Genomic DNA, 25,000 nt, shown 5'->3' on the forward strand with positions numbered 1-25,000 from the left:
ATGCCATTTTTGAGCAGGCTGAAACAAAATGGTGGCTCAAGACCCCTGCGAGGTGACAGCAGACTGACCAAGAAGGCATGCTGCCATCTTGGTGAGGCTATTTTTGGTTTTTGATAATGAGCACCCTGTTAATTATCTTCAAAAGGGGTGTTTAAATAAACCCAAATACCCAGTTTTCATTCATGCACTCCCTTGGAGTTCCCCGAGTATGCATGCAAAGTTTTGGGCTGGTAGGTTTCATGGTTTTGGAGTTATGGAGGACACACACACACACACACACACACACACACACACACATACACACACACACACACACACACACACACACACACACACACATACACACACATACACACACACACACACACACACACACACACACACACACACACACACACACACACACACACACACACTACTATAGATAAACAGGTACCCACAGAAATTCTCGTTAATGTAAAATGTGCATGCATTCAACAATATTAAGCAAACAACAGTTAAATGCTGTTGTAGAAAAGACTTTGAGGGCCGAACTTTGCATATCATAATTTAGGATTATTTCCCATAGTGAATGTAACAATAAGCGTGAGGTATTGTAGTCGTGATATTAGATATGTATTGTTTTATGTAGAGAAAGATGCCATCCATCCATCCATTCCAATATGTGTCTCTAAAAAGTGCCATCCCGTAAATCCTCTTTTTGGTGTTCTAAACTTTGTATTCTGTCTTTTATGTTCTTTTTGGGGGAACGCCAGGCCTTTAAGCACAAGTTTGGGTGGGAAACCAAAGATGGCAACGCCAACGACTAGCAACCCTGTTTGGTGAGGTCAGGGAAGGGGTTGCCCCACTCACAGACTAGTTTGGCATATCCATTAAAGTATATTTGGAATTGGCACATCCATTAAAGTACATCTGGAATTGGCACGTCTGTTAAAGGACAATTTCAGTTGGAATTTGCATGTCCATTAAATGACAATTTTGATACAGGCGACCATCACCCATAACAAGACCATGTTGTGCGCCTCGCAACTCTGCCTGGTCGTATTTACAGATCAAGTGCATAGCACTGATTAGTGTGGCGCATCTACTGCCTCAGTGGACCCACCAGCACTGTATCATGGTGATAGACACGTGATCCAGTTCAGGGCCAACAAATCAGTCAACCACTTTGACGTGGCTCATTGGGATTTATACCAGGCCACTGGGGAGACCCGACAGCTACAACAATATCATGGGAATTTAATATTGTCGAGCTATGTGCTCTCTAAAGATGTTTCTTGATTAAATTAATCCCACCCACCCTCCCCTCTGCCCCACACTCCAAACTCTCAGACTCCCTCTCTTAACTCTGCCCCCCTCTCACTTCAACTCTGTTCTCCCCTCCACCTTTCTTCCCATTCTTCAAAGCAAGAGGGCATTCTTGCATCATTACATTTTATTTCCTCATCAACTCATTAAAATGGAGGAAGAGTAAACTATCATTCTCCTCCCCTATCCACATTACCAACTTCACCTACTCCTACCTCCTCAAAACCTGCCTTCCTACCTACCCAACTTCTTCTTTCACACGATTCACAATCTAGAGAGAATGATTAGCCAAACTACCTTCAGGTCCCCCATTCACAATCTCACGAGATATGTCCCATGGAAATTTTGTGGAATTGCCACTTTCAAGTGATTGTGGGTTCCTTAATTGTGTGAATAAATGATCCTAAATTAAGTACCTTCTCCGCGATGCATAGATATACACCACGTGAAAATTAAATCATGACAAAACAATGTTTAATTCAAAATCTCGTAAGATTCCATTATCTTTCTTTTTTTTTCTCATCACAGAGGGACAAACAGACTGACAAGCTGGTAGGCGACATGGCTGCTCGCTCTCGATGGAAAGCTGGCCGACGCGACTCGCCGATATTCATGTACATGCTATCAATAAATTTAGCACAATAAATATGATTATCACAGCACTCTTAGTTTGCGCCCAGAAACCCGCCTTGTGAAATTTCAGGCACGTTTCCAAAGAGACTCTAACAAATGGCAGCCCTGGTAATTCCATTTCTCTATTCGCTAAAGATTTTATTTTTTTATATGATGCTGTGAGACATTCTCCTTGGGCACAAAAATAAAACAGGTCCCTCGGAAGTCCTGTTTCGGAGGTAGTGATTTTTTTTTGTACAGTCCACAATAAGTGTACGATGTACGATAAAGTATTTTAGCTGTTGCTAAGCAATGGAGGCGTGCATAGCAACCATTCATTTTTGTGTACATGCAAGCCACATTGTACACATTTCACCCAAGTTTCATCAAAATCAGACTCTTTCTCTTAGAGATATTCGCAATTAACCGTTTCTGAAATGTTCGACATGTACTCGCCGAAAACCTATCTCCTCCTACAAATATTTTTTGTTAGGGCTGCAAATTGGCATGAAGGGAGCGAGATAGATTGCGCACAGAACTCTAAGCTTCGATTTTTCGATTTTTTTGTTTTGTTATTTTTTCGATTTGTTGACCACTTTAAAGGGCCATTGCTATGCCGTTGTTAGGGCCCGGGGTCCCATATTCGAAAGCACAAGATTCCCAGAAATATTGGTCCTACCTACCAAATTTCATTGGAATTGGTTGAGTGGTTTAGCCCCTAGGCTTGACCAAAGTTTCGCAGACAGACAGACAGATGGAAATGTCCAGAATAAGGGTGCTCTAAGAGCAGCCAACAAGTATATTGTTATATAGATAGGAAACGTCTGCTTTTGCAAGCAATACGACAGGTCCATTCCAATGCACCTGGTAATCAAGAAAAATGTACAGCAACAATCCAGGAATTATCCACGATTCAGTAGTGAGCCGTCCAGCATAAATTCTCAAGACTAGTCATGGTTGACCTCAACAAAATGGTTACGGAACAACAATACAATCTATGGCTAAGGTAAAAGTAAGAGGAACAAAAGTCCGGTTTGTGGAACACGAGCCCATTTCTTCGAAGATATTCATGAGCACATTGTCCGGCCTAGCATGTGGGCCTGGGGAAGGACTTCATGTATATTGCATAATTAAGCTGAGATTTGAGGAGGTAAATTAACATGTTCACCATACCGTGGAGCAATAAATACTCGACCCAGATCCTCGCCTGCAGTTGGAAGGAGCTGTTCCAAGTCTGTGAACAGAAAGGGCAGGTCCTATTAGCAAATGACAGAAGAATAACAAACACATGAGAACACTCCCAATGAACGCACTAAGTGTCACTCGTAATAATCAATGCAGGATTATTACAGTACACAGAGGTATGTCAGGCTATACTTTTCATGACACATACGGACAAATAACAAGACATGATAATTGAGCCATCCACATATTATGCAAACATAAATTCCAGAATATCTGTTTCCCTTTTATTCATGTTTCCAGCTAGTAATGGCGGATGTATGTTTTTTGTTTTTTTTCAGGTTGCAATCGTGGGTCGAATCGGGTCATCTGTCCAACCAAAGGGGCAAAAGGCAGTCCCTCCACACATATTGTGCATGCATACATAGTTCAAAAACGAACTGGCTTTGATATATTTAAGCATATTGCTTGCCTCCCCTCATCAAAAGTTTTCTGGTAGCTATGCATCCGATCAGACCACTCTGCGCTCATGTGTATCTTATGATTCTTGAAGAGAAGACGTTAACACCAATGCTTTCAGCTTTTGCCATTCACAATATCTCCAGTGGATTATCATCTATCATGTATAAAATGTATGCTGAGGTGCTTTACATCACGGTTCGAGAGTTTTGGGGCTATTTTTTCTCGACAGGTTCTATTATCGACGGTACTAGTTTCGCGTATCCACCGGCCACCTCACAGTCTTACATGCAGCTCCTGCTCAAACATGCAAACCTTTACAAAGTAACAGTTTGATTTTTTTTATACACTCATCATGTGATAATTCCTTTGCGGAGCCAGAGTATTGTCGCCACCTACACTTTGATGGTTCTTCCGTGGGTGTGGAATTTCCTGATTGCTTGCATGACATTCATTCATGCCGTACTATATCAACACATGACTGCACGATGAAGCATTTCATTTTTACACACCAGCTGTGATTCTATCATGTTTTATTTGCATTTTAGATACAGTTTACCTCTGTTTCCATAATCATTTACGATACTGCATGTCAACTATTAAAAACATCATATGTAGATCCGATGGACTTTATGGCTCATCACAATTTAAGACATGCAAAGTACAGTATAGCTTGGTGTTGGCTTAATGATTCGGTAGCTTGATGTTGAAGTACAATAGCATCCAGAATATCTACATAAGATGTTGGAGAGATGCTTCGGGTTGGCCCGTTTGCATTTGAACCTGGGATCCTAACATCACGAGTTATGTGCTAAGAAGGGGAAAAAACAATTTCCCATATTGATTTGTCCATTATCTACTAATGTCTTTGTAGTTTATGGAAAAGTACACTGATGTCTCCAAATTTTCTCGCCTTGCCTGCCTCCACGTACGAGCTCCTCCATGAGCCTGAGATCACTGGAGAAAAAAAAGTATCAATGTTGACACAAGAGAGATGATTGTGGGTACCCATGTAACAAGCTTGACCCTCAACACATTGCCTCTATATCGAGGGTTTTCAAATAAAGAAACTCTGCAGTAAACCACCCACAGAAAGCAAATCTCTCAAGGGAAGGGAAGTGGTTCAGTATGTTTAATGAAATGTCACAAGTAACTGATGCAAGGCTACTGGGTAATCATTGTAAACATAATGTAACTTTCAAACCGAGACAAAATAAACTACTTTACAATTACAGGAAACAAGATAGCATAGTTGGCAGTGTGCTCACCATTGAGGGTTCTAGTTCGGGGTTGACACCCAAAAACGAAAAACTGTCATTTTGGTACAATGCCAGCAGAGGGCGCAGCGTCAATAAGCATGATGTCCTTCGGCTGGAGGATAAAATCTCCAACAATATTCTTCCAAATACTCGCCGATTGCGTTATAGTATGTTTGCCAGAATTTGCTGTTTGATGGATTAGCTTTATAATCAAAGAACAGCTATTTATCACATCGGCAAACAGGGCACAAATTTTGATTGAACCACAACCCGACCCGCCCCCCTTTCCCTTCTTGTATGCTTCATTCATACATGCCCTGAAGAGAAATACATGTACCGCTGTGCAAAAGTTTGAGACATTTTGCATTTTTCTACTCTGATGCATAAAGAAAGTAAAACTTTGTGTTTCAAGCAAAAACACCTTTTACGAAAAAGAAATCTTAACATAATCAACTTTATACACAATATATATATATATATATATATATATATATGTATATATATATATATATATATATATATATATATATATATATATATATATATATATATATATATATAGATGCATCGCGAGTATGTCCACCCTTTTCCTTCAAAACCATTGAGATTCTTCGAGGGACACTTTCAAATAATTTTGTTATAAAACTCTTGTGGAAAGGTGTTCCACACTTCTGCCAACATCTTGCAAAGATCATCAAAGTTGCTGGGATTCTTTTTTTTTTTACTTTTTCTTTGTCCAAATAGTCCCATACAGCTTCAATGGTATTGAGATCTTGGCTTTGAAGGGGCCATTCCATGCGGTGAAGGAATCCAGCTTCGTCATTCTTTTGCAAAGAAGTTTCATGTTCTATCTGAGTGTTTTTGATCATTATTTTGCTGCAAGATGACATTCGGACCAATGAGTCTTGTACTGAGGATAACATGGTGGATTAAAATTTGTTTGTACCTTTCTGCAGTTATTTTCCCAGCAATTTTCAGCAATTTTGCAACACGACTTAAGGATATGCAACCCCAAACTTGACTTGAACCTCCTCTGTGCTTAAGTGTTGGCTTCAAGCAAGGCTCTTTGTAGGTTTCAGTTTTTCGTCGTCTCACATACTGTTGTCCAAAGCACCTTCTGGCCATCGTTGCAGAGTCCAGTTTTTGTGTTTTGGTGCTTATTTTAGTCTTCCAGTCTTGTTTCCCATTTCTTAACAGAGGTTTTCTTACTTCAACACATTCTTTATGCCTGGTGTTAGCTTAATGGTTAGGGTGGTGGGCTTGGGATCCTTCTATCCTGAGTTGAAATCCCACTCGTCTGTTGAATTAATACCAGGTGGGGTTGACTCTGCCTGTCATCCTTCCGAGGCTGGCAAAATGAGTGCCAGCATGCTGGTATACTGTCGGAGTGACGACCCGTCCAGGGTTGTGCCCAATAGCCAATGAGACTGCTTAGGCAGCACCAACGCTCTGGACAGAGTATGGTCCCAATGAATGGATGGAACACATTCTTTAAGTTCTAATATCAAAAGTGACCTTCATGCTGTTGATAGATGGACAACAACACCTGAGCCTTCTACCAGTTCTGTTGTCAATTCAATGCTTGTCTTCTTTCCATTCCTTCAGGATATTTATCTTCAGTATTGCTCATCCTTGTGAGACAGATTTTTGGGTCAACCAGTTCTGCATTTCTCAATTACAGATGATGTTTCTCTGTTCTTGTTGATTGTGCTTCAGATAGCACACCTTGAATATTGAATGATGTGAGCTGTTTCACTCAATGCTTTTCCTTCTTTCTGCAGAAACACAATTCTATGGTGATCTGTTGAAATTTTATCCATTTTGTTTTTAAGCTCAGAGTTACTTCTGATAGATCTGTATTCTGCAGTATAGAAAGTGATGTTTTAACTTTATGGATGTATAGAGAGGAACACCTGATGTTAATGATGAGGAACACCTGACAATGGGCCATCAATTATATTTGTTTGGTAAATGTAATGGATTAGCTACAACAATTCTTCATATTATATACTCAATCGCAAAGGTACCCGGCATTGCCCAGAAATGCAGGGTTACACCCACGCCCCCTCCCTCTGGATTCCTATCCGACCACTTCCCATCCCTCCCCCCACCCATGTTCTCCCATCCACCGTCCTCCCTCCGGACTACAACCCACCCCCTCCCTCTGGATTCACAGCCATCCCCCCCTCCGCACCACCCATCTCCCCTCCCTCCGGACTCCACCCATCTCCCCTCCCTCCGAACTCCACCCTTCTCCCCTCCCTCGAGGCTCCACCCATCTCCCCTCCCTCCAGACTTCCACCCCATCCCTCCCCTCCCTCCTCTCACCCCACCCTCTCCTAAGTCCCACCCCACCTACCCCTCCCTCTGGACTCCCACCTCACCCCTTCCCCCCTCCTCCCACCTCTTCCTACACCACCCCCCCACCAGTGACAGGAAATGTGAATAGGCATTTCAAGTCCCACCACTACCACCACCCTTTCTTCATTCCTACTTCCCACTGATTTTTAAGGCTTGTTCTGGACCTACTCACAAGATCGAAAGGCTTGTTCTGACTGTCTCTTTTGCCTCTGTGCTGTATCTAATGCTTGTTCAAGTTCTCGGGTTTCTGGATTTTCACGCTCACTTCTCTTGGCTGCACTGTTGGACAGTCATATGGCAGTGAGTTATGCAAGATTTCTGGGTAAACATTTGGTGTTCTCCCATTTGGAGTCAAAAGAGTAAAAACTTTTGAAGTTCCTACTTGAGACATATTAAAATGAGAAATGTACAAAATAAAAGAATTCTTGATTTATTTTTATTTTATAAATCATCAATGCTTGTGGAAGAGCAAGAACACAGAACAGATGATAACATTTGTAGCTCCCTTGAATGCAAACGCAAAAATTAAAATCCAAATCCAAAACGATCGCTGCTGGTGTCCCTCGATAGTGTAAAATAAAATCAGACGTACAATAATTATAACCTTTAAAAGAGTGAAGAAAAGAATTTTGGAGCCATTTTAACTCACGTGTCGTGGAGCCGATTATTGAATTATATAGGGCTAGAAAAAAAATATTGCTATTTTCTCGAAAATTTTTCTGATTTAACTTTATATTTCAACATACTTATGTACGCTGTGAGTTCCGATGGTCAAATATCGAATCAGATTTCGAATATTACCTTTTAATAAGCCTATGTAATACATTATTCAATCTTGCCAGGAGCCAATTATGTTGCACCTCGCCTCACACAGCCAATCAGCGTAAACCATGAACAGATGAATGGACAGCTACCTGTCTTACATACAGGTAATGGACAAAAAAAATGGAAACACCTGGGTAAATGAGGGACACCAAGCAACGGCTTCCACACAGGTGTGGCCCATGTGTTAATTAAGCAAATAACATCCCAGCGTGCTTCGGGTCATGCATAGAAATGCTGCACAGGCCTGGCTGCCATATGGCGTATGCTCCCATACATATGGGATATACAGATGGCGTATGCTCCGCGCTGCTCTGGCGTATGACATACATATGGCCCTGATATACATATGGCGTATGCTCCCATACGTATGGGATATACATATGGCGTATGCTCCGCGCTGCTCTGGCGTATGATATACATATGGCCATGATATATTATGACGTATGCTCCCATACATATGGCGTATGCTCCGCGCTGCTCTGGCGTATGCTCCCATATCTGATCAGACCCGACCTGTATATCCAAGGTTGGGGTTATACATTTTTTGGTATACATATTTGAGGCTCATGGAAGAGCTAGTACATTGAACAGGTCAGGACGTAACAGGCCAAAAGGAACAGTGGAGAGAGTGAGGGAGAGAGAGTGAGAGAGAGGGGGGGGGGGACTTTAATTTCCTCCCCCTATCAAGGCTGGAGTGTCCCGATACAGTGTTCTGGGCCGAGTCCTATTCCTGATCTTCATAAATATCCTTCTGACTCTTGAAAATATTCTTTATCTATTTGCTGATGACTCCACTCTCTGCCGTGACATCTCTCATCCTTCTGACAGACAGGCAGCAGCCTCTTCCCTCTCTTCAGACCTTGACAAAAAAATCACAAGCTGGTCAAACACTTGGAAATATGTTTTTAAATTCTGACAAATTTCTTTCTCTTTCTCTTTCTCTTTCTCTTTCTCTTTCTCTTTCTCTTTCTCTTTCTCTTTCTCTCTCTCTCTCTCTCTCTCTCTCTCTCTCTCTCTCTCTCTCTCTCTCTCTCTCTCTCTCTCTCTCTCTCTCTCTCTCTCTCTCTCTCTCTCTCTCTCTCTCTCTCTCTCTGTCTCTCTCTCCAAAAGGACCATCTGGCAAACCCTCCCATTCACTTTCTTAACAATCCTCTTGAGGAAGTTCAGTCATTCATGCTCTTGGGTCTCATTGTTATCCATGATCTTTCTTGGGCAAACCACATTTCAAATTTGGCCTCCAAAGCGAGCCATCGATTTGGCATCCTCCATCATACAAAGTCCTTCCATGGCACACCTGAACTCTTTTTCCACCTAAAAGGCTTTCATCTGCAGCTTGATGAAGTACTGCTTTCCTGCCTCACATCTTGCTCAGCTTGATGCTGTGAAAACCAAGGCCTTCAAGATTATCGGAATCTCCCGTGCTGAAGCTGAGTCTATGGGTCTATCATTTTACCATCACAGACAGTCGCCGGTCTCTGTCTTCTACCGCCTTCTTTCTGGGCTTGCACCCTCTGCTCTTTGCATGTTTTGTTCCCCCAGGTACTGCAGGGCACACACGGTCCACCATCAACCCCTTTCTGGTGAAACTATCAAAATCTGGGATCAATGCTTATCTCCACTCATTAGTTCCTATTTTTTCCCCACCTGCGGAACCAACTTCCACACTCTCTTCAATCTCATTCTTCCTTCTAGGTCTTCAAGACAGTTGTTGCCCACCATCTCAGATCGCCCCCAATCAAAAACGATGATCTTTTCTACCCTTGTTAACCCCTCCCCTCGCCCCATCCAACCCCTCGTCCTTCCAAATTTTCAGTTTTCCCTCCTGAGAGTTTCCTTCTGTATCCAATTAACAATTGGCAATAGCTGAGAGTTATCCTTAGATCAAGGACCAAAATGTATTACAGTACTTGTCAAGACTTTCCTGACTTATCATAGAAGAAGACAGCTCACGATTACCCAGAAAATGCAGTTAGGTTATTTAGTGGAAAGGGTTCCATCTCATAAGTTGCCTCCCTGATGACAACAGTTATCCAGGTGCATGGTTAAGGTACATGTTAAAGATCAAAATGACACCCACAGAATACTGAAGCAGGATCATAAGCACTGTTTGGTGGATATCATGTACTCACAGCGCACTTGCAGAATCTGGTCAGTAAGATGTGCCTGAAGATAGGATGAGGGGTATGCCGGCAGCACCAATGCCAGACTGAGGGTTCGGGCAGGTTGCCAGGGAGAGCAATGAAATTAGCCAAGTACCTCCAAATGTCACCACATTGAGCCACCCCATGCCAAGAAAGACTGCTCAGACTTGTAATATGTGGCTTGAGAATGATAATAATCATAATAATAGTTTTGGATTTATTGACCAACACCAAACAAGAAGTCCACAGACTAAGAATATTTGGTTGGAACACCTTAACCCATGCTGTCTTGAGAAACAAAGACATGGGAGTGGTCTACGGGAGGCAAATTCGATTGGTCGTGATGACGTAAAATGCCATAATATTTTGTCCAAATACTGCTAAACGGAAGGGTTTTGAAAGTGCCAAAAAGGTGATTTCTTAGATGCACTCATAGTTCAAGTATATAATTAAACTGAAATAAAATGGAGATTTTAAAGATTGCAGAAATTTTTTTTGGGATGTTTATCACCGTTGATGTCTTGGACACCACCTTATTTAACACTTAACATTAGTTCTTCGTGCCTGTTGTTTGTGTCCTTTATGACACCCTTAAAAAACAGTACATTTCCTGTTTTGAATGATTCTCAATTTTCTTTGACAGCCAGACAGGCAAACAGAATAAATATATTATCTAATTCCTCTCTGCACAAGCGCAATCGAGATGATCTCAGAGCCAAAGTACTACTAAACTACAGACTCGTGTTCCGATTCATGTTAGAAATGTAACATTCAATTGAAATCAAGTTGTTCCTCGATCATAAACTGATGTTTGTCGACAGAAAGACAGACAGACAGAAAGAAGTGAACCAATTGCTTAACCCTGCTTCTCACTTCACGTGCATTGGGTCATAAAACATAGATTTAAGGAAAGTTGAGAGTTAATAATTAAAAGTGCAAAAAGCACAACAGACAATAAACAGACAATACAAAAATTAAAAAGATCAGTGATTAAAAAATATACGACGACTGAAGTGATCAAAACACAAAGAAAATCTTAAATAGTTCAGATATTAATATTCAACGAATGACAAGGAAAAGAATGGGGTCTGTATCGTTGTGTTCCGGCTTGTGGCGTATCAATTTAGTTTTGAGTTCCTTAGGCTACGTCTAGATAGCAATAGTCGAGTTTGAGGAAAAAGGGAGCAATGACGACTGGAGACGAGTTCAGACTTAGCAAAGTGTGTCACTAGTTTAATGCGATGATCAGAAAGGGAAGCAATATTGAAAGCAGGTAAAAGGTCAGCATAGGGAAGATGATTTGGAAAGGTGATCATTCACAAAGGTCTCTTTTGGACTCGCTCGATATCTGCAACTTGGGATATCTTGAGACCTCCTGAACTCCATCCAGGTACTCCAACCTCTCATATAGGTGAATGTACATCTTGCAAATCATTACTAAAGTCTCCAACATTCACACCATTTTTGTTGAGCTTACGCATGATGCAAAAATACCGAGAGGCATAGCTAACCATGTGCTCACCAAGACGATTCCATTTCAGATTGTCCTAAATGACGACACTGAGAAGCTTCATTAACGAAACAGTTTCCAAGGAAACACCACTGATTGCTAGTTAAGGAGGAGGTATTGCGTTGCGAAGAAATGATATCCGCATTACCCTACATTTAAATCCGGATAAGGCAACAAGTCATTGTTACGACACCATTGATCTCAATCTCATGTAACTACAGGTTAATATTTTATTAAAGGATCCACTTACAATGTAAATTATAAATTGACCAGCTTACACTGGCAACATTAACCAGTAAATAACATAATATCCCATCACCTCGAAGAATTTGCACATGAGTGAAATGAAAATTGTATAAAACATTCATGGAAAGCAAGCAAGTACAAGTCATGGTATATTAGGTCGTTTGATGATATACTTCCTGGCACTTGAGTGCAGTACTGTCTTGTGATTATCACAAGATAATTTTCCTTGAAGTGTCCTTAGGGTCAGACAAGGAAACTGAAATGTCAGATGTGGCATTAAATAGGACAAACATAGAAGCAGATATAGGGAGACTGAGTGAGATTGATGGAAATCTGCCTTAGGGTAACTGATAGCAGTGAACAGGACCCAGGAAATGTGTCTGGTGAGAGATTAACAGGGGAATTAAAGTGCACACATTAAAAACTGACAATCATATGATTAGCATCACTTCATGAACAGCTTTTCAGTAGTGAAGGTCAAAAGAAGTAGGAGTACAGTAACAGGTCCCCAACCTACAATATGCCGCACTCTACACAGACACATCCTCCGCATTTGCACACCTGCACACTACAACAATATGGCATAGTTATGACCACTCTCAGGGCATACTTAATTTGACTTTGAGCCAACAAATTAATTTAATTAGCATTATGTCATAGCTAAGCCAAAAATAGGCCATTCAGTGGAAACAGATTTGTACCAAAGTCACAATGTTCACATTTATGGTCTCATATTGATTATCTTACTAACTGGGGTCACGATAATGAGATGAAGCTGAACCCCGTGAAGTGTAAATTTGTGCAGATTTCATTTCTTCACAATTCACCATCTCCTGTTCACCTTGGACATTGGTGATATCCTACTCGAAGCCATTTGCTCTCACAAACTCCTTGGTTGTATTATCCAGAAGAATCTCAAGTGGGATTAACAAAAATGGAGTCAATGCTGATCTGGTTTTGATCGATAAAATGTATATTCTTCTGATGCTTGAATTTGGAGCACCTGTGTGGTCTTGTGGCATTAATGTTACCCAAGCTCAATGTATTGAATGTATCCAGAAGTGAGCGCTACGCACGTATGATTGTTTTTCCGATCATCTTGCCCAATGGTGAACTTTCGAACACTCTTAATGTTGCCTCAGTTTCTGACAGGCGTAATTTAATTACCACTCCATTGCTAAATCCTTGCTCACTTTTGAGCTGCATCGTCATCTTTTGCCCCAAACTCGACTCGCGATGAACGGTCGCAGCTTAAGAAAATCCCAACATTTGCACATGTCTCAAACAAGAACTCAAAGATGTAAACGAGCTCCTGTTCCATTTATGATTCAGTTGTTAAATGTTAAATATCTGTCAGGTCAGGTTCGATCTGTGACCTGCTACAGGTACCATGTAAACCTGTACTAACCTGTTCCATGGTCGGGTTGTCGGCGACTAAACCGTCTCCCCCACCAGGTTTTCTGGTGAGGAGGGTGTTTGGATATGGACACCCAGCAGGATTAAAAACAAAACCTGTCAAAGGGCGGAGGAGCTCCTTGTGAGCCAACGGCCATCCATATCTAGTGCCCAACTGTGTCTGCAGACGTCCTCCTGCAGTTGGGTTACTTCTTATTTGGAGGTTGGTGGCAGGATTTGCACTCCAGCCACCGTAAAACGCTTCATTCCGCAAAACGCAAAAACGCAAAAAAATCTGAAAACCTACTCCGTGGGAGTACCTCCTGTGCAGCTTCCCTTCGCAGGGCAGCTCACCGGATGATGGGATTGGGGCAAAGCCTTCGGGACCCCCAATCTTTGATAGGAGGGAAACCACGGGGTAACATCCCTGGGTCAGATTGCGGGAGAGTGTGTCGGAGTGGTGCTGAGGTGTCGTCCACCAGACGGCGGTCTCCTTGGGTTAACCTGAGGCGGTCCCTTCGGGTGGGTGCCTGGAATGTCCTATCCCTAAGAGAGGATGATCACCTGTCTCTGTTATCATCTGAGCTCAAGCGTTTGGACATCGGGATTGCAGCTCTCTCTGAGGTTCGGAGACCGGATTGCGGCGAGATAATGGTGGGTGGTTACACCTATTATTGGTCTGGTCGCTCTGATGGTTACCATACCCAAGGAGTTGCTGTAGCTGTGTCCAATAAGCTGACCCCAATGATAATTGAGGTAACACCGGTCAACGAGCGTATTATGAGATTAAGGATTCGTCACTCCTTAGGTGTCATTTCCCTGGTCTCTATTTATGCTCCGACTGAGGCGAGTGATCTTACCGTGAAGGATGCATTCTACGCCACACTCGAGTCTGTGGTTGATCAGTGCCCCAGACGAGATACACTTCTAGTCTTGGGGGATTTCAATGCATCGACTGGAACTGATAGGGATGGTTATGAGGTGTGTGTTGGTCCCCATGGGTCAGGAACTATGAACCAGAATAGCACTAAGTTCCTTGACTTTGCAAGAAGTCATGGACTTAGGGTGGCTGGTTCATGGTTTCAGCGCCCGCAAGCTCATCGCTGGACTTGGTATTCCAACGCTGGCGGTGTGGCAAAGGAGATTGACCATGTCCTCATTGACGGTCGTTGGAGGATGATCCAGAACTGCAGGGTCTACCGGAGTGCTCAGTTCCTCAATACTGACCACAGGCTTGTTGTAGCAACTCTAAAGCTGCACCTTAAATCCTGGAGAATGGTACCATCCCAGCCGAGGCTGGATGTTGCCAAGCTCAGGGATGAGAGAGTAGCTGAGGAGTTTGCGAACAGGCTGAGTGGACACTTGGGGGGTCTGGGTGCTTTGGGGGTCCTGAAGAGTTGTGGAGCACCTTCAAGACCACCGTCCTTGATGTTGCCGGTGGATGCCTTGGAGTTCACCGCAGGGCAAAGAAGAATTTTGTCTCTCAAGGGACACTGGATACCATTGACCAGAGTCGCAGGGCCAGGCTGAATGGCAGAGCTGAGCTGTTCAGGGAGCTGAGGCGTAAAACTGTACGTGCACTGAGGGTGGACAAGGAGGCCTATGTGCGAGGAATCTGTGAGGAGGTAGAGCATCACCTGTGGACAGGTGATTCTCGTCCCGCTTACAGGGGAATTCGCGCATTACGTTCATCCAAGCCCATCCCTCGGAGCACTGCAGTTCGAGCAGAGAGTGGTAGGCTCTTGACAGAGGAGTCTGAAGTGAAGGCCCGCTGGGCCGGTTACTTTGAGCGGTTGTACCAGGCTGATCCCCCAGCTGTCGAGTTGGACGTCAAGGGTGTTACAATCCCTGTTGCTGACCCTCGAATCAACTGTGGTCCACCATCGCTTGTGGAAACACGGGCTGCGGTGAACCGGTTGAAACGGGGCAAAGCTCCAGGGATCTGTGGCATCCATGCTGAACTTCTCAAGGCTGGTGGAAATGCTGCACTCGCGTCGTTGCATGCAGTTTTGTGCTCTGCCTGGAACACAGGCATCATCCCAACTGACTGGAAGAGGGGCCTTGTTGTCCCTCTCTGGAAAGGGAAGGGTGATCGCCAAGACTGCAACAACTACCGAGGGGTGACGCTGCTCTCAGTGCCGGGCAAGGTCTTTGCTCGGATAATTCTTGATAGGGTTCGCCACCATCTGCTTGAGCACCAGCGTCCAGAGCAGTCAGGCTTTACACCAAAGAGGTCAACGATTGACCGTATCCTTGCTCTTCGTGTCCTCACTGAACGCAGACGAGAGTTTCGGCAGGGGCTGCTTGCAGCCTATGTTGATCTCTGTAAAGCGTTCGATTCAGTGAATCGGGATGTCCTCTGGAGGATTCTTGGTCTTCGTGGGGTGCCACCGAAACTGATCGATCTGATGTCTGAACTCTACTCTGGTACTGAGAGTGCTGTGAAGTGTGGTGGTACCGCCTCTGACTTATTTCCAGTTGTTACTGGAGTTCGTCAGGGATGTGTACTTGCCCCCACACTTTTCAGCACTTGTATGGACTGGATTTTTGGGAGGACGTCAGAGAGATCAAGTTGCGGTGCATCGTTTGGCAATGTCAAGATCTCGGACCTTGATTTTGCAGATGATGCAGTCATCTTTGCGGAGACTTTAGACATCCTCTTGGGGGCCCTCGAGGTGCTGAATGAGGAGTCGGAGCCGTTGGGATTACGGATTTCTTGGGTCAAAACAAAGATCCAGGCTTTCGGTGACATCTTGGATGCTGCTGTCCTGTCTGTGTCTGTTTGTGGTGAGGATGTTGAGGTCGTGGATAGATTCACTTACCTTGGCAGTGATATTCATGTCTCCGCAGGTTGTGAGCCGGAGGTCAATAGACGTCTGGGTCGGGCCTGGGGAGTCATGGATTCACTGGATCATGGGGTGTGGCGCTGCCGGTACCTGTGCGGGAGGACGAAAGTCCGAGTCTTCAGGTCCTTGGTACTTCCAGTCTTGCTCTATGGGTGCGAGACTTGGACTTTGACCAAGGATCTGAGACGGAGACTTAATTCCTTTGGTACCAGGTCTCTTCGGAGAATCCTTGGCTATCGCTGGTCGGATTTTGTGTCCAACGAGCGGTTGCTGAGAGAGACTCGGATGAGATTTGTTACCTGCATAGTCCGTGAGCGTCAGCTGCGGCTGTATGGACATGTGGCTCGTTTTCCTGACGCTGATCCTGCTCACCAGATTCTCTCAGCGAGGGAGTCTCATGAGTGGAGGAGGCCAGTGGGCCGACCACGTGCCTCATGGTTGCAGCAGGTTGACCATCATCTCAAGGAGATGGGGATGGGCCTGGCATCTGCCTGGGGGATGGCCAGACGGAGGCCCCTGGAGTACCGGCGGAAAGTGGACGCAGCGACGCGCTGTTCTGGCACATGCTCCCATACCTGACCTGACCTGACCTTGTTAAATGCTCATCTTTGGATTAATGTTTTTATTTAATTATTTATTTAATATTATACAGGGTAGGACAGAGAAACGGGTGATTTTAAAAACCGATTTCTGCTACGCTCATATGATCTCAACTTTTTTGACTGATGAACTAGTGACAAGGTTTCCAGAAGTTAATGAGGCCAATTTGTTTCAACAAGATGGCATGACGTCTCGTACCACCAGAGTGTCAATGGCCACCGTAAGACAACCTTTTCATAACCACATTATCTGCAGGAAGTGACATTACTTTGCCTCCGAGGACCCCAGACCTGTCAGTATGTGACTTTTTTATGGGGGCACTTAAAAAGCAAAGTGTACATTTATCACCCACACAATAAAAGCCGAGTGTTGGCTTAGCAGTTAGGGTGGTGGTTTGGGATCCTAGGGTCCTGAGTTCGAGCCCCGTTTTTTCCACTGAATTAACACCAGGGGGTTGACTCAGCCTGTCATCCTTCTGAGGTTGGCGAAATGAGCACCAGTATACTGGTAATAGGGGCACTGCATCAGCGGCATAGCCAGGCCCCTAACCAATGATGCAACCAGCAGCCAAAAAGGCAGCACACGATGGGAACCCACACAATAATGAAGAGCTGAAAGAAAGACTTCATCAAAAAATTGTCAGAATTACTTTGGAGATGCTTCGCTGTGTCATGGGAAATATGCGTGGATGACTCGTGGAATGCCTGTGACGGAGGTCACCTCGAGGATGTGACCTCAACAAATAAATGGCATGCTACGTACTTTAAGATGGCATATTTGTAATTTAGTGAATACAAAATGTTTATTTAATAACTGAGTTTTTAAAATCTCCTGATTCTCTGCCCCACCCTATATATCACTCATTTTTCATACAATCTGCCTGTTCATTTCATTTCATAACATGATTTAAAAAAAAAAAATTATATTCACTGGTAGTTTGATATTTTATCATCAATACTATTCCATTTTGTTTTATCTCGATATAACTGAACTTTTTTTTTCAGTCATTGGACTACTTGTTCTGTACAATTGGGACTTAAACCAAAATTTGATTGGATTTGATTTCATAACGAGCATTGATGAAAAGCTACATCACTGAAGACATGGAAATCAAGGCAAGATGGAGCGATTGAGCTACGGTTAAAATACACCCTCACCGCTCACCTGTAATCAGAATCACTGATGGGAATCCAGGTGTAGATTCTCATGGCTTTGTCAACATATCTCTGTAAAAAGCAATGGAAACAAGAGCGGCAATTGTTTTGCAATACATGTCCCCGACCAGTCCAAGTCCAAAAAAAAATGGCACAACTCCGTGGGATATTGATGAAACGCCCTGAAAACTTATCATAATAAAGCCATGTACCAAGTTTCAGTTGAATATGTTATTGGGTGTGGGAAAAAGTCTGAAAAACCGCAGGTGGGATGGACGGACAGACGGATAGCATACCTATAGTCTCCTCGGTTGAAACTGGTAATGGACTATTAAGGCAGCAAGATGAATGTATTTTGTGTGAAAACATGTAAATTTGAATTACCATTCCCGTTTATTGAACGTAATCCACTGATGTGACTTTAACGGTCGTGCTGCAAGGAAAGGGATATCAGAATAAGAAAGTTCACCAAGTCTGAGAAATCTGAAAATTGAGAGGTGTGATGAGGCCTGTAAAAAAGCAAGATAATACAGGCCACAAACTCACATCACGCAACGTTATCCTGGAACCACTTTCTTTTGAAATGGTGACACAACCACTTGTCAAAGAACCACTGGACCATCATTTGAACTCCGCTCCATTATCAGAGTTTTAACCCATTAGGTTCAGAACCCCCAGAGCAACAGACAAGCAGAAATGTGATTAAAAATTTAAAAAAATTGGTGGTCAAACACGCTTACACAATTCAACGAGACTTGTCAACTTTTAAAAACGCTTTGTAATGCGCAGAACTGAGCAGTGAGCACGTACCAATATCCTGGGACTCGTGAGGATCCCACACTTAAAGTCCATTATTTTGTCACAGGAGATGGACTGAAACAAGTCCTTTTGCCGCCTTAATGTCCGCACACAATTTATAGGACTGTAGATACTGCACATAAATACAGGACATACAGTACGTACACACAAGACAAATACACACCAATGCTCGACTCCCTGTTGAGGAGAAAATTACTCTTACTAATCGTATATCTCATACAATTCAGACATTTATGTGAAAGGGAAAACCAGAAAGTAATCCTTCAGTTCTTGACTGAAAAAGCTAATAATTTGAAAACCAGAGATGATTTGATTTTTGTGTCAGCAAACATGAGCAGGGCTGTTGTGATTTTTTTTTTAAATGGAGCAAGGCTCATGGAAGAGGAAGATAGAGCTGACAGTGGGACAAAGTTCAAGGGAGTGAACAAACAGGAAAAGAGGAGCTTATCGTTTCTTGATATCATTGAGACGTCACTGTAACAGTTGCTCCATTGGTAGTGGAAAATATATATGGCTCGATGACTCGAGCACAATAAATGCTACACCACACTACGCCACGTTCACCGTGTATAAGGGTCCGGTGCTGGAACTGCTCAGGAATTTCTTCCACCATAAATCGGCTGTTCTGCTCGTTAACATTACCTGGAAGCTCGGAATGAGCTTCGTATGACACGATTAGTCTTTCAATAAACTTGTTATCTTCCTCGAACATCCGAAGAAATGTATTTCAAAATTCCATCCTCCTTGGTTTGTCATCTTCACCAAGTTCTTGAACCATTTGAATCTTGTCGGGAAACATCCACTCCACCATCTTAGTAAATCTTGCAAGGGTCCTATATCATCTAAGTTCTAAAATGAAAAGAATATAATTTTTTTTAGAATTTTGTACAACTTTAAAATGCCAGGCACTTTTTGCCGACCCTGTATTCGTGAAAATGGGAGAAATTTTAAATGAAGATTGGAACAGCATAAAGGGCAATGCAGCTGGGTAGGAGAGGACAGTCGGCTATTGCACGGCATGATGTGAAATCTGGATGTGAATTTGACCTGGAAGAACCCACATACTCAAGGTCGCATCCAATAAACATGAGCGATTGGTGTCTATGCCTGGTGTTGGCTTAATGGTGAGGGTGGTGGGCTTGGGATCCTAGGATCCTGAGTTCAAATCTCACTTGCTGTTGTACTAATACCAGGTGGGGTTGACTGCCTGTCATCTTTCAGAGGTCGGCAAAATGAGAGCCAGCTTGCTGTTATCCTGTGTCGGAGTGGCGGGCCATCCAGGATTGGGCCAAATAGCTAAGGAAACTGCTGAGGCAGCACCGATGCTCTGCACAGAGTGTGGTCCCAATGGATGGATGGATTGGTGCCTGAGGCTCGGTATGCTAAAGACAGACCAATATGCAGTCGAACTAATGAAACAATTGACATCCCAACATAATATAATCTGCTAATAAATGTGTCAAGAATGGCATAGTGCAAAGTGTAAATTAAGACAAAAAAAGAAAAGAAAAACAAAGGGGTAAGCAGACAACACCAACACAGTAAGCATACACCGCCACAAAACTTGACCACACCACACCAATGAACCGCTTTATCATGTAAGGCAGGAACACCACTGCACTACACTACACACACTAGCTCACAAACCACACTGGCTCGCCAAAAGAGCACACAACTAGTGTGCCAGCACACCATACGTGCAGGCCGTTTTACCATAGCATAACGCATGCGTGCTGCATTCATGCTCCGTCATCTATGTGGTAACAACGATAATGTGTGTGGCAAGCTTCAGTGATTTTCTATACAAATGCCAAGCAAAGGGAACATGGTGTGTTTGAACAGGGTGTAATTGAGCATGAAAATAACAACGGTGAACTGCTGTGCTGTATATGGATGTTCAAGCAGAGACCAGAATTCCCATCATTCAATCCCAACCGCCATCACAAATCAGGGGGACAAATAAGAGAGCTGTTAGAAAAGATGATTTCAGTGGCTTCCCAACGTACAGATGGACAATTTCATTGTATGCATATTTCATAAATGCAAATTGAGAAAAGGAAATACAATTCAATAGGTGTAGGTTGCATTAAAAATTCTGGCCGTATCACTACGATAAGGTTCTTGGAGCTTTCTAGGAATGTTGCTGTCCAGGAAAGGCATTTGTACAATGTGCAAAGGAAAAGCATCTCGTTTATCAAACAATTTGGTGCGAAAATTATGATTATTGATGTCGATTTGTAATTCTAAAAAGAGACGACTGAAGTGTGAGTTTGGTTTTCCTTTTTAAAATTCAAACTCTTTTGGACAGATCGAGTGAGGAAACTTATCTAATACTTGCGGGATATGCTTACACATTGTAAGCAATAACGAACCGTGATTCCCCATTGTCTCAGGTCACTCACTTGCATTTGATTTTTCATTTATTTATATTTAAATTTACAAATGCTTTCCGACACTTCCATAATTTTTTTCTGGTGTATCGGCTTTGATGTCCATCAGCATGCAAAATTTCAGCTTTCTAAGCAACCCGGAAGGTACCGATCTTAAATATCAGTGAGTTAGTGATTAAAAAGAGCTACATATCCTATATGTTATTTCTGTTAACCTCACACGTAATTTGACGTTTCTCCTCCGAAACTGCCGGACGGATTGTCGCCACTTTCGGCATGCGGGTGCTCTGTGGTCTAATGTACAGCATGGGCTATGTGAGATCGTGCCAGACGGACACGTTTGGGAATTTTTGTCGATTTTCTAATTTTTACATTCATTTGCATGGCGACGTGTGACGTCACCGCTGAGAGGCGTAATGACGTCATGACATCATCGGTCATTCGCTAACGTCATTATGTCTGTCGTCGACAGACCGTCACCGCTGAGAGGCCTCATGCCACTCCAAAAAAAAAAAACATTTGTAAATTAAAAAAAACAGTGTCTGCAATGTAAAACCCTCTTCTGCACATGCTGACAACCTCAGAAGGTGAATTTTACACAAAAAATGTCACAAGAAACATTGTATATAAAGAAATTCTATAAATCACATTGTGAACACTGGATATATTGACGTCCTAATGAAGCTTAACTTTCGAAATTTCGTGCAGAGTGCGGGTTTGGCTAGTTTAATACATATATATATATATATATATATATATATATATATATATATATATATATATATATATATATGTGTGTTTATGTATGTATATGTGTTTATGTATATATATATATATATATATGTATATATAAATCTATATATATATATATATATGTATATATATATATATATATATATATGTATATATATATATATATATATATATATATATAAATATATATAAATATATGTAGCTCTTTTAATCACTGACTCACTGATATTAAAGATGGGTACCTTCCGGGTGGCTTAGGAAGCTGAAATTTTGCATGCTGATAGACATCAAAGCTGATACACCAGAAAAAATCACAGAACTTTCAGAAAGCATTTGTAAATTAAAATATAAATAAATGAAAATAAGTAAATGAAAAATCAAATGCAAGTGAGTGACCCGAGACACTATATATATATATATATATATATATATATATATATATATATATATATATATATATATATATATATATATATATATATATACAGTATATGTCTATATATATATATATATATATATATATATATATATATATATATATATATATATATATATACAAACAGTATATGTCTATATATATATATATATATATATATATATATATATATATATATATATATATATATATATATATATATATATATATATATATATATACAAACAGTATATGTCTATATATATATATATATATATATATATATATATATATATATATATATATATATATATATATATATATATATATATATATATATATATATATATATATATATATATAAAACCCATCATTAATTGCCAGTAAATTGTAAATGAATCGAAAGATGTTTCCACATCTACTTGCAGTTGTTAGTTTTTTTGCCTGCTCGTGTTCTGAATCCAATCAGACTTGTACATGTGCACTGTGCAGGAAAAGTTTGCAATGAAAGGTGCTGGAGCCAAATCCATGGGTACCTCCACTGTCTGCTCAAGCATCCTGTTGGAAAATATAAAGTATCTGTTGTTCAAAAGAAATTTATTCTTTGAAGATACATGAAATTGGACTTTCCTTTGGCGACGAGTGTGCTCTCTCTTAATAAACCGTAATGTATGCTTTACGGCCTCTGATAGATGTGTAATCTATGGCTGTGTCCAATGCAGCCACGCACGTGTCATGTGGAATATTCATGTGTAATATGAAAAATGATAAGTTGACTGATATTTAGCTTTAACGATGTTGTTTATGTTGTGGATGTTATCAAATACAGATTTGGAGTTATCTATGATCCCAGAGTATTTTCAATACTGGAATGTAAACTCGCTTGTTATGGTAGCCTGTAATTTAGTGTAATTTGGGGGCCAGGGGGTGGGCGAGGGGAGAAACTTCTGTAATTTAGTTTCATTGCCTCTACAATACTGCCTGACAATGGTTTCAAACTACATTCTCTCCCTGTGATGAAAATGAACCTTACCTTTTGTTGTACATATGAATTTGAGGCTCATGAAGAGCAATAGCACAGGGTGAACCAGAACATAACCGACGAAAAACACAGTGGAAATGGTGGGGAAAGGGGGGGGGAGGTGGAAGAGTACAGCAAGAGCAGCGTAGAGGTACACAATGGAGGGACACTTGGAGGAAGAATGGTCATGGAGAAAAAATAAATCAATCAAAGGGAGAGTTGCATAATTATATGTATCATCAATTCTTTCAATTATTCATTCTTTAATTCAGAAAAGTTCTCTACACCAACGTAATCACACGAGTGCTTTATCGTCCATCCCATCATTTTTCCGACCATTAGCTCTTATCTTTTGAACAACCTGAACACTGAGCTCATGCATTTTTTTTGCAGAATCTATCAGTAAAGTGCTGAGTGAGTAGTGAACAACCAATCAGTAGCCATATTCGGGTTTATCGTGCGGCTCCTGTGTGCATCCATTCTTAAATTACACCTCTGGAGTTTCCCCCAACATAGTACATCACACATTTACTACAAGTAAATAAATAAAATATGTTCGAAATTATTAATGCAATTATCTTCAAGGTTTTTATTTTTAAACTTATAAGATTTAGCCATGAGGAAGATATTAATGAATCCATAGTTGTTGGATTTTCTGAGATATCATGACTGCACAACTAATTACAGTCATGGCCAAAAGCATTGGCATCCTTGCACTTTTTTCAACGAATGCACCATTTCTTCCAGAAAATTGTTTAAATTAAAAAATATTTTGGTATCCACATTTGTATTTTTTTGGTTTGCAGTGGAACAAAACAAAAAAGCTGAAAATAAATCACAAAATCTTCGCTTATTCCAAACAGAAATTCAGTATATTCAGCTTATTCAGTATAAGAAACAGTTTCATGTATTTTCCACTAAAACAGGACAAATCAGCAGAAGAAGCCTCACCAAAAATAATTGAAATAACTGTCAGCCATCCCACATTCACGCATGCACACACAATAGAAGAACATCCAAAGAAACAGGAAAGGTGACACAATGTTTGAAAGCCCTTGATTTTAAGATGATTTCAAGCTTTTCGCACCGAATGACGAAAAATTGACAGAACAGCTAAAACTAGTAAAACTGTTCCTGAAAGACATTCAATTGCAATTTGGACGAGATAAGTGTGCTAAGTGCACATTTGTACAAGGTAAACCAACAAAGAAATTGATCTTGAAACAACAATACAGCAGTTAGAAAATGAAGCATCATACAAATACAGTACCTCAGAGTAGAAGAGGACCACTAAATATGTCATAACCAAATGCGCAAATCAATTACCATAGAATACCTGCATAGAACGAAGCACATCCTGAAAACGTACCTTTCTCCAAGGAACAAAATCAAAGCTATAAACCAACTCGCAATACCAGTATTCCAGTCCAGCTGCCGAATAATAAACTGGCCACAATCAGAAATCAATAAACTGGATGGATATCAAAACAAGAAAACTCACCATCCACAAAATGTTTAACAAAAACCAGTGCATCCCGAGAATGTACCGACCGAGACGAGAGTGAGGTCGTGGCCTGATGGAGCTCAACCAAGTGCACAGAATGACAACTGCAGGATTGGCTGAGTATATGAAAATGCAACAGACTACCGAATCCAATTAGTAAGCAAACACGAAAACAGCAAGCCAGAGAAGGTATCTCAAAC

At 41.6% G+C, this 25,000-nt stretch overlaps 1 protein-coding gene across 4 annotated transcripts in view; it reads right to left on the minus strand.

Moving 5' to 3' along the window:
* The window catches only part of LOC147019652 (voltage-dependent calcium channel subunit alpha-2/delta-2-like), a 388,928-nt gene that overhangs the window by 43,565 nt on the left and 320,363 nt on the right, over positions 1-25,000 (minus strand). For all 4 annotated transcript variants that reach the window (XM_085894265.1, XM_085894263.1, XM_085894264.1 and 1 more), the window contains 3 exons: positions 17,909-17,970; positions 10,136-10,212; positions 3,094-3,154 (listed from right to left, as the gene is read on the minus strand). In XM_085894265.1, coding sequence (XP_085750391.1) covers positions 3,094-3,154; positions 10,136-10,212; positions 17,909-17,970 — 200 coding nt within the window. The remainder of the gene's footprint in view (positions 1-3,093; positions 3,155-10,135; positions 10,213-17,908; positions 17,971-25,000) is intronic.

Source organism: Eptatretus burgeri, chromosome 9 (assembly GCF_056783735.1).
Source record: "Eptatretus burgeri isolate ZD-2024b chromosome 9, Ebu_testis_v1, whole genome shotgun sequence".
Classification (NCBI taxonomy): domain Eukaryota; kingdom Metazoa; phylum Chordata; class Myxini; order Myxiniformes; family Myxinidae; genus Eptatretus; species Eptatretus burgeri.